The sequence below is a fragment of the Aspergillus melleus genome, assembly GCF_016097325.1.
Source record: "Aspergillus melleus strain CBS 546.65 chromosome Unknown contig7, whole genome shotgun sequence".
In the NCBI taxonomy this organism is placed as follows: Eukaryota; Fungi; Ascomycota; class Eurotiomycetes; order Eurotiales; family Aspergillaceae; genus Aspergillus; species Aspergillus melleus.
This window is the reverse complement of record NW_025763376.1, coordinates 31204-46557: the sequence shown is the minus strand read 5'-3', so window position 1 is coordinate 46557 and position 15354 is coordinate 31204. Positions and strand designations below refer to the sequence as shown.

At 53.9% G+C, this 15354-nt stretch overlaps 7 protein-coding genes across 7 annotated transcripts; 3 read left to right on the top strand and 4 right to left on the bottom strand.

Moving 5' to 3' along the window:
• Positions 1–8: 8 nt before the first annotated feature.
• Positions 9–901, top strand: LDX57_010981 (uncharacterized protein; the record flags this gene model as incomplete). Its single annotated transcript, XM_046092726.1, has 2 exons — positions 9–462; positions 537–901. The coding sequence occupies 2 exons, from the start codon at positions 9–11 to the stop codon at positions 899–901; spliced, it is 819 nt and encodes a 272-aa protein (XP_045948704.1).
• A 1207-nt stretch (positions 902–2108) lies between these two features.
• On the bottom strand, positions 2109–3119 carry PRX6 (Short-chain dehydrogenase/reductase prx6; the record flags this gene model as incomplete). The annotated part of the gene is made up of 3 exons (XM_046092725.1): positions 2109–2331; positions 2398–2999; positions 3063–3119. The coding sequence occupies 3 exons, from the start codon at positions 3117–3119 to the stop codon at positions 2109–2111; spliced, it is 882 nt and encodes a 293-aa protein (XP_045948703.1).
• A 532-nt stretch (positions 3120–3651) lies between these two features.
• PRX5 (peroxiredoxin prx5) lies at positions 3652–5995 on the top strand (the record flags this gene model as incomplete). Its single annotated transcript, XM_046092724.1, has 11 exons — positions 3652–3798; positions 3860–3973; positions 4049–4086; positions 4141–4195; positions 4251–4349; positions 4419–4639; positions 4702–4748; positions 4807–5445; positions 5512–5734; positions 5798–5888; positions 5942–5995. 11 exons carry the CDS (start codon positions 3652–3654, stop codon positions 5993–5995), a joined length of 1728 nt encoding a protein of 575 aa, XP_045948702.1.
• Positions 5996–6580: 585 nt separating this feature from the next.
• LDX57_010978 (uncharacterized protein) lies at positions 6581–7664 on the top strand (the record flags this gene model as incomplete). The annotated part of the gene is made up of 2 exons (XM_046092723.1): positions 6581–7081; positions 7131–7664. The coding sequence occupies 2 exons, from the start codon at positions 6581–6583 to the stop codon at positions 7662–7664; spliced, it is 1035 nt and encodes a 344-aa protein (XP_045948701.1).
• A 551-nt stretch (positions 7665–8215) lies between these two features.
• LDX57_010977 (uncharacterized protein) lies at positions 8216–9428 on the bottom strand (the record flags this gene model as incomplete). Its single annotated transcript, XM_046092722.1, has 2 exons — positions 8216–9046; positions 9096–9428. The coding sequence occupies 2 exons, from the start codon at positions 9426–9428 to the stop codon at positions 8216–8218; spliced, it is 1164 nt and encodes a 387-aa protein (XP_045948700.1).
• A 2949-nt stretch (positions 9429–12377) lies between these two features.
• LDX57_010976 (glycoside hydrolase 5 family protein) lies at positions 12378–13627 on the bottom strand (the record flags this gene model as incomplete). The annotated part of the gene is made up of 3 exons (XM_046092721.1): positions 12378–13055; positions 13104–13430; positions 13499–13627. 3 exons carry the CDS (start codon positions 13625–13627, stop codon positions 12378–12380), a joined length of 1134 nt encoding a protein of 377 aa, XP_045948699.1.
• A 377-nt stretch (positions 13628–14004) lies between these two features.
• LDX57_010975 (uncharacterized protein) lies at positions 14005–14568 on the bottom strand (the record flags this gene model as incomplete). Its single annotated transcript, XM_046092720.1, has 1 exon — positions 14005–14568. One exon carries the CDS (start codon positions 14566–14568, stop codon positions 14005–14007), a length of 564 nt encoding a protein of 187 aa, XP_045948698.1.
• Between the last annotated feature and the right edge of the window lie 786 nt (positions 14569–15354).

Below are 15354 nucleotides of genomic sequence, written 5' to 3'. Positions count from 1 at the left end.
CGAGCGGCATGGGTCTGGCAGTTGCCAGTGCCTTGGCTGAACGGGGTAATTGGAAAGTACACCTTCTCGATATCAGCGAGGAACGGGGCTCGAATGCGGCCAAGGAGTTGCCCAATACCTTCTTCCACCAGGCCGACATAAGCAATTACAGCAGTCTAGCTCGTACGTTTGACAGCATTTTCTCCAGCAGTGGCAACCGCCTGGACTTCGTCTTTGCCAACGCGGGCGTCATCGAGCGGACCAACTTCTACGAGACCTCTACCGAGCCATCTGGGAGCGTCGCGGAGCCGGATCTGCGTACCATCCAGGTGAATCTGAACGGAGTGATCTACACGACAGTGCTGGCCGCCCATTACTTCCGCCTGTCCCCTCATGCCGGCAAAGGGACCTCCCTGGTCATGACCTCCAGCTGTGGCGGACTCTATCCCTCGCACTACTCGCCCATTTACACGGCGTCAAAACGTACGTACTTTTATTCCCTGCAGCTCCAGCCGACCCATTTGCCATCTGACCGCAAATCCTTTCTTGTCCACTAGACGGCGTCCTTGGCTTTATGAGATCCGTGGCCCGCCCGTTCGCTCAGGACGGCATCCGGGTCAATGCGATCTGTCCCGGAATCGTGAAGACGAACCTGGTTGATGCGCAAGGGTGGTCCAACTTCCCGGCAGACCGATTCATCCCCGTGGAGCGGATTGCTGAGATAGTGATTCTGTTGATCGATGGCGGGGAGATGGTCGATGCTGCCGATATTCGTGTCTCCTGCGCAGTTGGCCGAGCGGTGGAGCTGTCCGGCTCGAATTATTACTTCCGCGAACAGCCTGAATTTTGTGACAGTGAGATGAAGGAAGTCATGGGAGCCACCGAGTTGGAGAACCAGGTGGGGGGAGTCCTCAGTGGTTGAGAGTCTTACTCCGTAGGACTCGGGGAGAAAGGACACCCATCATCATTCATTACCCACACGGCCGTACGGAGTAGTACTCCATAGGGAGTGCTCCATAGCAGCTTTTATTACTCATTAGATACCAACAATTGACGCCTGACCCCGAAAGATCATGAGGTGCATGAACTATCTAAACCAGGATGGAATCTCCGGAATCCTTTGGCTCGTTTGCCAATGCTCTGGCAGAGTCGACGGTCAACGGTCGATGCTTCGATGGACCTTACACGGCGTACTCTGTAGCTCATCCTTTGACGGAACGCCGGGTCACATACGCTACCCAATAGCAATAGACAATAGGGCGAAGGAACAGAGGGGATCCCGTCCAGGCAGGCAAAAGACAGTCCGTGGTGGTGATCTTGGCTCAACTCGTGCAGAGTCCCCCTTAGGTCCTTGGCTGTTTCGGACTTTGCCCGGGATTTGGTCGCGAGAGATGACCGAGGGAATGCGACTAATGCATAAGAAGACCAGTAGCGCAAGGATCACCGACTCTGGCAGGACGAGCGACCAGAAGATCGGCGGTCTTAGGGTTGTGTTAGCGCCAGTCTGACGCTGGACTTGCCCGAGACCATGAGACTCCGAGTAATGAGAATCGAGCAACGTCCCTTTGCCCGGTGGATCGCAGGATCCTTTCAGCGGCCCAAGCCGGGCCAATTTTACATCCCGAGTCTTATTTTCTCGGTTTAAGTTCTGACGCTGAGCCTTGCGCTGTTCAGTGTTCACATTGGCCACGCGAGACCCAACCGCAGTGGAGCGCCAAGTCTGATACCTGGACGAAGACCCTCCTTCTCCCCCACTGACTAGCATCGGAAGGAATCGTACAATTTCCTACAGGTGGAAAAAGGTCCAGTTTCATGCCTCTAAGCTCTTAGGGCGCTTCCTCCGTCGCTAATGTTACCATTCTGGCTCGGCAGCTGCAGCCGGGTGGGTTCAACTCCTGCCGGAATGCAGAAGCTGTCACAGAAGTCCTGCCAATAATAATGCCGATGCCTGGCTAACGGTTTTGTCCTTGAGGTGTCCACAATTTGTCATGTTAAATTGATTGACTAAGAATTCGACAGGATTGATTCGTGGGAAGGGGGCCTACGCGTTGAGCTAATAAAAGGGGTGCATTGAGGCCACCACTCCGGTGTGAACTATCTCATTAGTTCTCGGATTCTTTTCTTCTTTTTTACGGAATGGCATCCGGCAGCTGGGAATCCTCGCCGTGCATTTGGCGGAACAGGGGCTCCCACACGGTGACCGCTCGCTTGGTGACATGACCATTGCCCAAGGGTGGGAATTGGTAGAAAATCTTCTTGTCGGCCGAGCATTCCAGCAGCTCGCCTGCCATGCCCGTGTCATCCTCCAGAAAGACCTGATATGCGTCGAGAATTGTCTGGACGGGGGTCAAGCTATATCGCCACGCTCCGTGTTAGCTTGTACTGTCTTTTCAAAGACCACCAGTGAGGGTCGCTTACCATTCTGCTGAAACCGCCTTAATCATTTCCGGGGGAACAATCGGGGTCGCCACGATTCCCGGTAAGACACAGTTGAGGTAGATGCCATCTTTGGCTTTCAGCAGCGGTGCAGCACCGCGTACAAATTGGTCCACGGCCGCCTTCGTGCCGCAGTACTCTGGATAGGATCGGTGTGGGAAGATGCCGCCAATGCTGCCGGTCACCACGATGCGACCGCCGGGGTGAGGCTGGTTGTGACGCATGAAGTGCGTGGCCAGCACGGTCGCGTAGATGACACCCTTGTAGTTGATGTCTGTGCACGATAGGTCTGGCTCCGGAGGGATCTCGTCGACCCCTGCTCCGCGGCGAGTCAATTGATAGATCGAGGAGGAGTCGACGACGCCGGCATTGGCACAGACGGCATCGAGTCTTCCGTACAGGTGAAACACCTGTTGATACATGGAGGCCAGACTCTGGTAGTTGCTCATGTCTGCCCGGAAGAAGCGTGCTTTCTCCCCGAGGCTCTTGACCAACTCATGGCCGGCCTCCTCGCGGCGTCCAACGCAGGCTACCGTCCAACCGCGTGCATAGAGGTCTTTGGCCAGGTCGACGCCAATGCCCGACTACCACAATAACCGGGGTCAGGAGCAATTGTACAGATCAATGAGAAGGGGCAGCGATCTTACCGTAGCGCCTATCACAATGGCAACGCGGGTGCTCTGTTCCGGTGTCTTGGATATCATGTTGGCAACGTAGAATGGACTCCGTACGATTCAGGATATGTAGAATTGGGGAAAGGCAGGGATGATAATGACTTACTCCGGAGGAAGATGGCACGCATATTGCTCTGGGGCCTCCACCGCCGTGCAGATCGAAATCAGCCGGGGGGCTGCATTGCTCCGAACGAACGCAGGGCCTGATTCAACGGCTGATTGATCCTGCCATTGCGTTCCGCAGTGGGGGCCCAGGCCAGACGCCACCAGGTCTTAGTTTCTTGGACAGTTTCCTTTGATGGCACTAGTCCGAGTCAATCCTCTTCGATTATGGTTTGATTTTTCAGCATTACCGGCCGTGACCATGGAAAATGCAGATGACTAGCCAACAAGGTGTAGCGCATCGGCCGGTCGATGTCGGCTAGCGGATGGGTTGTTAAGACTAGCAAGAATCCTCTGGCCTGGCTACCCCTGCTCATATTCTTCTCTTTGTTTGTTAATTCTGGAGGTTGCAACCACCGTCGACGACCATCCCTCTCAACCCGTGTCTTGAGCCGGAAAAATGGCTGTGGAAATGGAGAAAGGCGGCAGTCTCCCAGCGCAGGACGCATTGCCCCAGTCAGAGTCGACTGTCGAGACAAGTATTGCTAGCGAGGGACCGGACGATACCGAGCCCGTTGTGACACTGAAGACATGGATCGTCTCCTGTGTACGTTTTCTACTCAACCACTTCGTCACTTCACGCCTCAAATCTAAGTCTGGCGTCATAGATTCTCTCGTGCGGATATGGTCTATCATTCTGGCCCGTGCCAACGATGTCGGCCATCGGCACGTCGGTTTCTGCAGACTTGGGCAATCCTTCGGGGTACATGTGGTATATCCCAGTAGGTCTTTAACGGTCATGTCTCTACTACACGGGAATCGCGACTGACCACTACAATGCACGGAATATGGTATAGGCTTGGACTATTGCCATCACCTGCTCCTTTATGATCTTGTCAGTCTAGCTCTGGTTTATGGCAATGCCCGCCATGGCGCTAACTTCGTGCAGTGGTTCTAACACTGACTTGCTGGGTCGACGATGGTTCCTGGTCGGAGGCAACCTGGTAAGTAGACCGAGCGGAGTGATGGACCAGGCCATCTCAGTTGACGTCTGCCTAGGTGTGCACTGTCGGTCATATCATTGTGGCGTCTGCGAAAAACACCAACCAGATCATCGCCGGCTTTGCCGTTTCGGGCTTCGGGGCAGCCAACTGCCAGGTAAATCCATGCCCCCGTTTGCAATATCAAGGACAGCACCGCTGACAGTGCGTCGTGCACTCATCGTAGATGGCCGCATTTGCCCTGCCCGAGCTTCTCCCGAATAAATGGCGGCACATTGGGGTCGTCATTGCCGACTTCACCGTGTATATAGCGGTGATTGTGGCGCCCGTCACAGCTCGATTTGGTTACGAGTTTGGCACCTGGGCCTGGAACTTTTGGGCCGTTGCCATTTTCCAGGGTCTTTCTTTCGTGGGATTGTTGCTGTTGTACTTCCCGCCAGCTCATCCGTACGCAGTCCCTATCCATCGGGTAACCCTAACGCGCGCCTCCCCTGACTGACTGTGAGCAGAATCGGTGTTTCCTACAGCGAGGCGTTCAAGTCTCTTGATTATGTCGGTATGCTTGTTGGCTGTTCAACCTTTCCCTTCGCCGCTAATGAATCATGGCAACCCAGGTGCCGTGCTGTTTATTGGCGGGATTGTGCCTCTGTTGCTGGGAATCGTGTGGGCGGGTGTCTACGATTCTAACGATGCGCATGTGGTTGCTTGCCTCGTCGTCGGCTTCGCCGTCTTGATCGGCTTCGCGTTGTGGGAGACCTTCGCTAACCTGAAATTCCCCTTGACGCCGACCTACGTGTTCACCAGCTCCTACGGACGAGACTTCACTGCCCCTGCCGTTGCTCTGGGTGTGGTCAACATGTTCTACTACTCGTCAAGCATTCTCTGGCCACAGATGACGACTGTCTTATACACCAACGGCGGTGTCGACTGGAAGTACGCCATCGTGTTGACTCTGCCCCAGGGACTGGCGATTGCTTTCGGTGCCTTCCTTCTGTCCGTCCTGGGACGGAAGCTTCGGAACTGGCAATGGCAGTTGACCGGATCGGTGTTCATCATGGTTTTGTTTGGATCCCTGTTAGGAATGGCCACGCCCGACAACAAGGGGACCATGATCGCTTTCATGTTTCTCTCACAAGCTGGATTCGGTTGGGGACTCTACCTGAGTATTGCGATCACGCAGATGGGGGTGGAGCAGAAGAATCTGGGCGTCAGTGGCGGTATTTCAGGCGCCATTCGCTTTGCTGCCGGAGCGGGCAAGTCTCGCTGTCTCCCCGATAGATAGAAGGTCTCGATTGAATCGCGCTAACCAGGCTGAACAGTGGCCACCACGGTCTACAACACCGTCTTTACCAACAGTCTGTCCGAGTGGACCCAGAAGCTGGTTCCGGCTGCCGTCACTGCTGCAGGCCTGGACGAGTCGAAGGTGCCCGATTTGCTGACGGCGATGTCTTCTTCCCCGTCTACACTGGCTCAGTCCTTCGGTGCCACCGTGGCGGCGGCCGCTGTCGACGCCAATAAACATGCTACTTGCAAGGCCGTTTTGTAAGTGTGCATCCTAAATCTGGGATCATCGTTTCCAATAGCTTGACGCTGACCGGAACCTAGTGTGGTGGCAATGGTCTCCATGGCATTCGGCATTGTCGGTATTATTGCCTGTCTTTGCTGCAAGGACGTCGAGCATAAGATGACCAACACGGTGAGTTTTCCCACCCCCTTGCAGTGACTTCCAATATTAATTACCGCTTTCAGATCGAGGTGTACCTCAACAACACATCGCAGGGAAAGCGAAACAAACACAAATAAACTGGGGATATACTCAGTCGCCAATCGTGGTCCATGAGTTTAGCCCGGGTGAAGGTCTGAGAACCAACCCGGCGATAATCCTAGTTAACACTGCAATGATGCAATATTAGAGTTAATCTTGCCGTAATGATTAATCGAATCAATTCAATTTTGTTGTGACATGCCCCTGATCAACCACTGCCGCAGCAAGCCAACGTGTAGAGGGTCTTACAAGAACGGCCGGACAGGTTGAATACCAGCAAACAACCCCAAGAAAGAACAACAGGAGAGAAAAATGATCCCCTTTCCCTAGCTTAGGGCGTCGCTTCTATTATTGGGATGGCGAGCCAAGGGTCGACTCGGTAGCCGATCTAGCTTAACTTCCGGACAAATACAGCCCCTGCTGCTTATTGTCGCACAGAGTAACTGTCGTCAAATCAGCCCGAGTCGTAGATTTTCCCGGCGTAGCGTAGTGAGATTGAGCCGAGAGTGAACGGGGTTAGAACTGGGCCAGACGAGGCAGTGTAGGCGTCAGCATTTGACTTCCTCTCGCGTGAAGCTGCCCTACGATCCTCTTGTCTCCTAACTCAGACCCCAACAGACAGAATGCGATTACTCCCAGCATTTGCAGCAGCTCTCCTGGGCACGACGCAGGCCAAAATCTACCACTTCTCCAACGAGGTTATCAGTGGCGAGGTCCTCGTCCGGTACATCTCCGACGATGTCTTCGACGCTCCCAAGGTAGGCCCGTTGAACGGCTCGACCTACGACTGGTGGTACTTTGACGCCGTGTCTTCTACCAGCAATGCGTCAGTCGTCTTGGTTCTCTACCGGTCCACCCCGGGAGAATTCCCTTACGTCTTGGAAGGCTCCACGGCATCTGTCAATTTGTTCATTACTGGGAAGGACGGGATTCCGCAGTATTACCCCATCCCAAACCTGCCCGGTCGCGACGGCGCGGTTACAATCTCTACCAATGGCCAAGGGGCATCTGGAATCTGGAAGAGCACGAGGTTCAGTTTCTTCGGGTCTTCAGACCTCAGCAGCTATACAGTTCATGTCAACGCGCCCGTGCTAGGATTGGATGGAACGCTTTCGTTGTCATCGGTAAGTGGAGCCATGCGGAAAGAAAACGCCGAGTCTGATGACCGTGCAGAGAGCGCCAGCCCATTATCCATGCGGACCGAACCAGCCAGGCGAAAACCTCCTCGCCTCGCCTCATGTAGGATGGGCGAATGCCATGCCGGATGCGAAAGCCGCGGCCTCGTTCACAATCAACGGGACCGACATTCGGTTCACGGGAGTCGGCTACCGCGATAAGAACTGGGGCGACCAGCCGTTCGGCCATCACGTCGCGACCTGGTACTGGGGTCACGGTCGCCTGGGGCCCTTTTCTTTGGTATGGCTAGACGTGCTGCACCCGAGTGGGCGCAAGTATGTGAGCGGGTACGTGGCCAAAGACGGAGCTGCTTTGAACAACTCCTGCGCGACGGAGGCCATCCAGGTTCATCCATGGTTTGCTACTTTGACCAGGAACGCGTCTTTCCCCGACGAATTCACCGTGGTAATGGAGCTGGCAGATGGTCCCTTGCGTGTGACGGCGAGGAACCGCCTGATGATTGCGTCGGGAGCCACGTACCGTCGTTGGTTTGGGAGCATGTCGGGAGGCATCGTCAATCAAACCCAGTAAACGGGGGTGGGTATCTGGGAGGCATCCAACCACCCTCCCAGCGAAGATGCCCTTGGGAGTATAGGTTAAGGAGCAGGCCTGGTCGAGAAATTGGCCCTTGAGAGAGATCCTTGATAGAATCTGGAAGAACCCAAAGAAGGAAATCGTGAAGACGCGAGGAGGGAAGCGACTAGTCCCAATGGGGATACAGATCGGTTGCGGACCGCCTTCCACTCTGGGACCCGCTGTCTTGTCCCAATGTAGCTTAGTGCCCATGTGACCTAGTTACACAATTCGAGCACTCGACTCCGTCTCTGCAGTTCCATCAATCAACACCTTCAAGATGACGCCTAAAACAGGGGGTGACTTACTTCCCTCTCTACAGCCAGTCTCCATTGCTTGCTAACCTCCCGCATGTGTCTTTAGGGCCGAGATTACGCCGGCTGCAGATGGGCTCTTCGACTCGGATCCAGAGCTTCACCACGCCGAATTGGCCGAGTGTCTACGCATCCGACGCCATGGCCATAGTTATGAGATAGCATTCACGAGCACTCCCTATAGTCGCGGCGAGCTTAAGAAATCGCTTCCAAAAAACCCACCAGTGCGAATCCTGCCCCGACCGCCTCCACGCTGGACGTGTCCTTATGAGGAGGATAGCTTTGTCGGCCCAGCTTTGCCAATTGCACGGCCAGCAAATGCTCTCGGAAATACATGTCCAGTCCGTGAGCCATATAGATGGTGTGGTCCGCTCCGTTGCCTCCCTTCTTCTCCCCCCAGCAGAGCCTCGGCCCAACCGTCTCGTCCTCCATCTTGCCGGTCTTGCTGCCTTCCTTGGCCCACACTCGCTTGGTCTCGTGGAGCGTCTCCCAGACAAACGACCCGAATAGGCCCTTCTCTCCGCCCTTCCACACAAAGTTTCGCCCGCCGTAGCTGAATCGTCGGGGAGACCAATCCTTTCGATGCTTCGCCCCGTCTGGGGTCTCTATGATGGCTCCGATGTCCGGCAGGGTCGTAGTCTCGACGCGAAAGCTGCCCCCGGGCATCTTACGGAGGCGTACTCCGACGGCCCCCATGCCCGGCAGGAACTCCCCGGCGCGACGCAGGACCGCGTTGACGATCGGCACGCTATCACTCCACACGACTTGCAGCCCGTAGAGAACGTGAGTGTTGCTGGCATCCTTGACGAAATACCAGTGTGACCGCATGCCTAGGGCGACCAGCTCCGAGGAGTGCGTGATACGGTAAACGATCGGTGGCGTCGATGGATCGAGCGCGGGACTGAATAATGGGATTTGATCGGAGTTCGGGTTGACAAGCGCTTGAAGATGGGCGGGGGCCAAGCTGGCCTGCGGCGTCTCCCCCTTCCCATGCCCCTTAGAATGTTCATAGAGCTCTTTCCGATCCTATCAATAAATCAGCAGACGCTCGTGTCTTGTTTCATTCTGGACTGACCAAGGTCAGCGTCCTCGAGCCCTGGGGTGCTTCCAATTCCGCCATCGCATCCAACACAGTAGGCGGCAATATAATATCCTCGAAACTTCCTTTTGCTTTTAGGCCCTCAAGGTAGGCCAATCGCTCGCCGTGTACCTTGATCTGTCGCTCGAACATCTTGCGATTGATCTTTGGGGCCGTCGATTTCTTCAGCTTCTTGACCAGCACGCCTAATATCTCTGTGGCGTTGCGGTATGCAACGATGGCGTTGTCATAGTCCCCGTTACGCTCCAGGACAAACGGAGACACAGAGACTTTGTACAATTCGCTCTTAAAGTCGGTTTCGTCAGCCATCCTGGCGATCTTTTGACGGGATACTCGATTAGTGCCGCATACAACGATACACGCCAGATTCTGTGCTGCGCGCTGAAGAGAGCATCGCGCATCTTATATATCTAGCCGCTTGGTCTTGCATATTGCAGGGGTATATCTGGTCATTTGCTAGCTAGCAATGCGGCTATTTTGGTGAACGGGGCAATCACGCCAGTAGGCTTTGCACGAGGTCTGTGTTTGTCCACTCATAGCACGCCAATGCAACTCGGCCCTTCCTACACTCCTGCAATCCGCCTCGTAGGTCCGGATAATAGGGGACTTTTTCTGGTGGCGTAGAAGCCACGGTCAGGTATCGAACCCACAAGGCTGATTCTTGACCTTTTGTGCTCCAGGTTCATCCCCGGTTATTCTTACTTCCCTCGGAACTTGGCGGATAGCTTGGACCAATCTGCATTCTTCATCCGCTGCCTACATTGAGGTAGTAGCCGTGCACTATCGCCAAAGGCCGCCTCTGCGCGTTTCACGTGGTGGTTGAGCCTGGCATCGACCTTATCTGCAGTTTTTGCGGGCTTATGCTCATGGCGGCATATCATGAGCCCCAAAAAAACAGCAAACGCATGTTGACAGTAAAGGACGTGGACTTGGCAATCGCTTAGTAAACGATGCCATTGGTCTGCTGCATCTCTGAATACGAAGCTCGCGGTGGAGTTGCTTCCGGCATGGATCGGAGGCGTCGCTCCTCGGCATTTTGCTCCATTCTGCGAACGCCTGAACTGGTGGTGAATTATCTGCGATTATACCTCGCGGACTTGAATCTCTTTTATGCAGCATTTCTCCCACTTTCCTTCTAAAGGCTCATGCAATATGTCCCGGGATTATGGAATGGATGCAGGGACGAATCTGCTAGTCATCATGATACTGTGAAAATAGGATGGTTTGAGTGTGCTGCTTTCGCTACCTGAAGAGCCTCTCCTTTTGAAATACTAGTCAGACTTGAAGGCCGGAGGCTCGTGCGGCTGCGACTGCGCGTGGTTGGAGTTGATGCATACTAGACATCACCATCATGTTGAAGCTACTTCTGCACGAACCTCAGGCAGAACCAAATCAGGTCCCAGATTCATCTGATTCTAGTCAGCGGCTCTTGGGAGTGTTGACCGACTCGAGCAGGGCATTTTTCGCCAAGCGACGAGACTGTGGACTTGTCCGAGTCATGCTGGGCCGCGATGTTTACACGAAGTGCTACTGTAACTTCACGCCGAGCCTCAATGGGGATAGGAATGCGAGAATAGTCTCGCCAAGAGCGTCCGGCAGATCAAGATAGTTTAGCTCGCGGGGTATCATGGCCCAACCCTTTGAAAAGCTTCAAATGATCATTTGTTAGTGATCTATCACAGGCCGGAGGATACGAAGTCCAGTGCTCGGACCACCAATACTTATTGCTGGCAAGCCTCCTTAAAGTGCGGTCGCCTCGGCCTCTCGACTTACCAAACAGATGCATTATATCACTGCAGAAAACATGCGGTATTTGATTCTCGACCGCTTGTCGGCTGGGACTTGCCGGCAGTCCCAGGCTTGCTTCCCAGGAGCTGAGCGACGTTGAACCCGCTCTCCGCTCCACAGGCGAGTTCGGGGCAGGGCGCTTAGGAAATGTCAGCTTCACCGGATTCGAGACGCTCGCGGGCCTGAACCTTTCCCCCCGACAGAATACATGCCGCACAGGACGTGAGATACCTGCACAACCGGAACGCGGCGACCAACGACCGACAAGCAAACGCAGACGAGTGCCCGGACGGTGGATGCTGCAAATCGTTCCAAAACTGCGTCGGTGGCGGATGCTGCGACAAACTCGATATCGCGTGTGGAACAGACTCGTGCTACGACCCGGACGAAGATGAGTGTTGCGGTAACGGCAAGACGTGCCCTTTGGGTGATACCTGCGTCGACGGGGGATGCTGCGATGGTTATAAACGAGAGTGCAGTTCCCACAAGTGATACGATCCGATCCTGTCCATCTGCTGTACCGCCGGCGATTTTTCAAGGTCGTGCCCCAAGGGGAATTCCTGCTGCCGTTCGTCGCGCAGCTGCTACCGGCCTTCCACCGAAAAATGCTGCTCTTCCGGGGCATGTCGCTATGGAGAAACCTGCTGCGAACATGGATGCTGCGACTCGAGCGAGCGATGCGGCGCTGACGGTTACTATATCGCCACCTCGACGTCGACGTCAACAACGACAACGTCTCTTTCCTACACGACTACCACAGTCAGCTTTTCGACCACCACCCCGGACGATTCGACCTCCGGTAACGGCGACGAAAGGACCGGTAGTGGAGCTTTCGGTGCTCCTGGTATTTCCGGCAGCAATGGCAAAGGCAACCCGTCTGTCGCATCTGGGACCAGTCCTTATGATATCTTGAAACTGGGATCACTGGGCGTCTTCGCCTCTCTTCCTCTACGTTTTGCTGCGTAGGGAGGCTTCGGGCTGCCTGTGGCTCTTTGTAGGTTGATATCATCTGGACTTCGGATGCTTCTAAATAAGTTGCCCCTGCTTCCATGACATGCGTCGATGTTGATGGGCTGATAATGATACCTGATGCTTGAAGACCAAGTGTTTACTATGACGGCAGAATTCCACAAGTTGTGAAGCAATTCAGTCTACCGAACTATGGATGCCAGGAGAAGGAGCTAGATAGCATGAACCTTCGACCTTCGACATACAAGTAATGTCATCTCCTACCGGGAATGCAGCCTCTATGCGCGTTCTCCACCTCAACGCCTGGTTACATCCCGACAAAATACCACTCTGTTGGCAGTTTCCGATCACCGATTCAGCTTTTCAACCTGCTTGGCATGGTCAAAGACAAGCTTCTTCGCTTCCGAGCTATAGAAAGTTGACGGTCAGCATCAATGAGTAGCAGCAGCAGATAAGGTGGACACGAACTCATCAAGGAAGATGGTGAAACCGTCGTCGTGATTACGTCCATATGAGTAGCCAGAGTATCCGTACTGCCAGAACATGTCGGGCATGTTCTCTTCGACGCTTATGCGCTGCCATCCTCCGACAGCCTCGAGACGAGTGATGTTCGAAACGGTTCCCAGATTTGCCATGCGTGCTTCCGGCGTAAGCCATCCTGTTTATTTCCGATCGAGTCAGCCTCGGAAATGACCGCATTATACAGGCAGGCATACCGTATTCTTCGTGAACAACCGGCTTGTTCGCCTTGCGCATCGACTGCGCATGATCCCGGATCCACTCGTCGGTCCACGCCACCGTCTTAGTCCACCAGTCGGGATAGGAGTGGAACGTGCCGAAATCGATATTTCTGAGGCCCAATTCGGTGTCGAAATCTCCTCCGTCGGAACCGTTGTAGGCCCAGTCGTCCGAGTCACGGTTGAAGCCCCCTTCTCCACCCCAGGTGACTAGGTGATGCGGGTCCAGCTTCTTGATGTACGTGCTCATCTCGTCGATCCATTCCGTCAGGAGCTCCGGACTGCAGTCATCACTGGGCGGCAGGTTGCGTACCCCGTCGGCGCCGCAGCGAGGCTCGTTGGCCAATTCCCACGCCATGATCACGTTTGAATCCTTGTAGCGGGTCACAATCTCCTTGACGTATCTCTTGTACGCAGCCTTGATCTGGGGCAGACGGTAAAACTGGTACAGTCAGCCCGTCGCTGGCAAATGGCGAGGAGAGCAGCTCACATCATCGTGGTATCGGCCACCGAGGTTGACCGTATAGACATCCATGCCTCCATAGTCAGCCCAATTGTTGGTGAGAGCGACGATCAGTTTGATGCCGGTTTTCTTCGCAGCATTGACCACCTTGTCGAAGGGATCGAGGTTAATGGTGGACTTGCCATTCTCCCACCACTGGAATACAATGTCTGTGTCTCCGGCTCCCTCCCCACCGTAGTCTGGAAGGCCCCCATCGACGTGTGTGCGGTTCTTGTCGTTGAAACCCCATGTGCGGAATACCTTCAACCCGGCATCCTTGGCAGCTGCGAGGCCAAGTTCGACATCTTTTTGATTCTGCGGACTCCATTAGCGGCCTCGATTTGGAATGACGGGGTCATTATGGTGCTCAACTAGAAACGAACATTATTGAATGGGAAATAATACGCATTGCTACCAGCAAAGTAGAAATCCTTGCCATCCAATTCGAACTTTGTGCCAGAAGTTGTTACGAATCCCCGAGGAGCGGCCTTCGGACGGGCTGCTACCCCCATTGCAAGAAGGCCAATAGAAAGAACTGTAGAAAGACTGAGTAACATTGCGGCGAATTTCCGTGTCAATGACTGGCGTTCAAATCCAGAGCCTGTGGAGCTCAGCGACGTATTTAAGTGAATCCGGATGCTTCATTTTGCACGGAGAAACGCCCGCCTTGGCTGTTTGCTTCTCCGCACCAGATTTGGGGCGCTAACAGTCTTCATAATTAATTTCAAGGACATCAAGGTCATGACGATAGATTATTCCCTGGTCCAGACTCCAAGACTCTTGTCTTCCTTCACAGAGCCATTGGCGTACGACCTTCCGTGCCGAATGCCAACTTTCATTTATCTTTTCCACATTAGTTTCAGATTGAAGCTTCCCAGTGAAAAAAATGTTAGCTTTCAGCTAAAGCTGCCACTTCACGGAAAACAAGCAGACAAGTCTGATGCTTTGGGCGTAATGAGACATACTTCTTTCCAATGCAACCTCGACCGCCAGCGGCAAAGGCAAAGAGTAATCGATTTCGCTCCAATTCGCCTTGTGCCTCCAGACAGCTGACGATTGAGCCAGCGGGAAGTGAATATCCTTCGATTGTTCGACCGTTCCCAGGCACATCTCGGGGGAGGATCATCGGGATAGGAGCAAATAGCCTGAGTCCCTCTTTCACCACGGCATCAAGATACGGTAGCTCGTCAATTTTGCCAAGGGGGTTTTGTAGAAACTCCTCGCGAAGTTGTTGCTGGACATGCTGGGAGCGAGGTAGCGACAGCTCATGCATCAAGAAACAGAGACTGTCACCGGTGGTCTCGATGCCTGCAGCCATGTAATCCATGCATTCTGTGGCTATTTTAATGCGAGTTAGGTCCGCAGAATTGCTCTGTAGCTTTGCCAGGAGTCCGGAATGATGCGGTTGAGAGTTGTGGATCCGCTCAAGGACAAACTCCTGCGACAAGAGCATTTTTCTCGGATGGTAGAAGGCGAGAATTTTATTGAGTCCAGACCAGTATCCTTGAACAATCCTTTCTAGAAGAAATATTATCTTAGCCACTGTGATAACGCGCTATCTGCCCAGGATCTTACGTTTTAAGGTGTCATGGTAAGAGAGTTCTTCCATCAAGGTGAAGTCTCCGGGGTCATCCAGCGTGTTGGTGCCCCTAGGATTGAATAGAAAGTGGGAAGCGCAGTCTAGGGCATAGCAATGCAGCATGTTCTGTAATTGCATCAGCTATGCAATTCGTTAGCTCGCAGCCATGACGACGCTCGCTCACGTAGACATCAACCTGACCCCCCATTGATGCTCGACATTTTCCGACGACATTCGCCGCACGCTGTCAAATCCCATCCACCACGAGGGAGCTCAGAATGTTAGTCATGGCGTAGCGATCGGCAAACAGTCTTCGTCGCTGGGAATGCTATAAGTCCTGTTAGCAATGCGGGCTAGGATGTAACGGGCCAGGACAGAATAGCTAACATCGTGCTTATTCAGGGTTGAAAACATGGTTCTAGTATCCATGTTAGCTTCTCCCTGTAACCCGATGGAAGATCGCGCACGTACCGATGGCTATACTGTTTGGAAAGGTCGTAAAACCCCGTCTTATCGTACGTAGCCACTTCCGCCACTTTGGTATATTTCCTTCAAGCCGTCTAGGTTGGCAAAAGAAGCCTCGTTCGGGGCCAACCGAACGACCGGCCCGTAGACCTCGTGCAATTCATTGATCCAGATTCGAAGATGACCAGCGAGTTC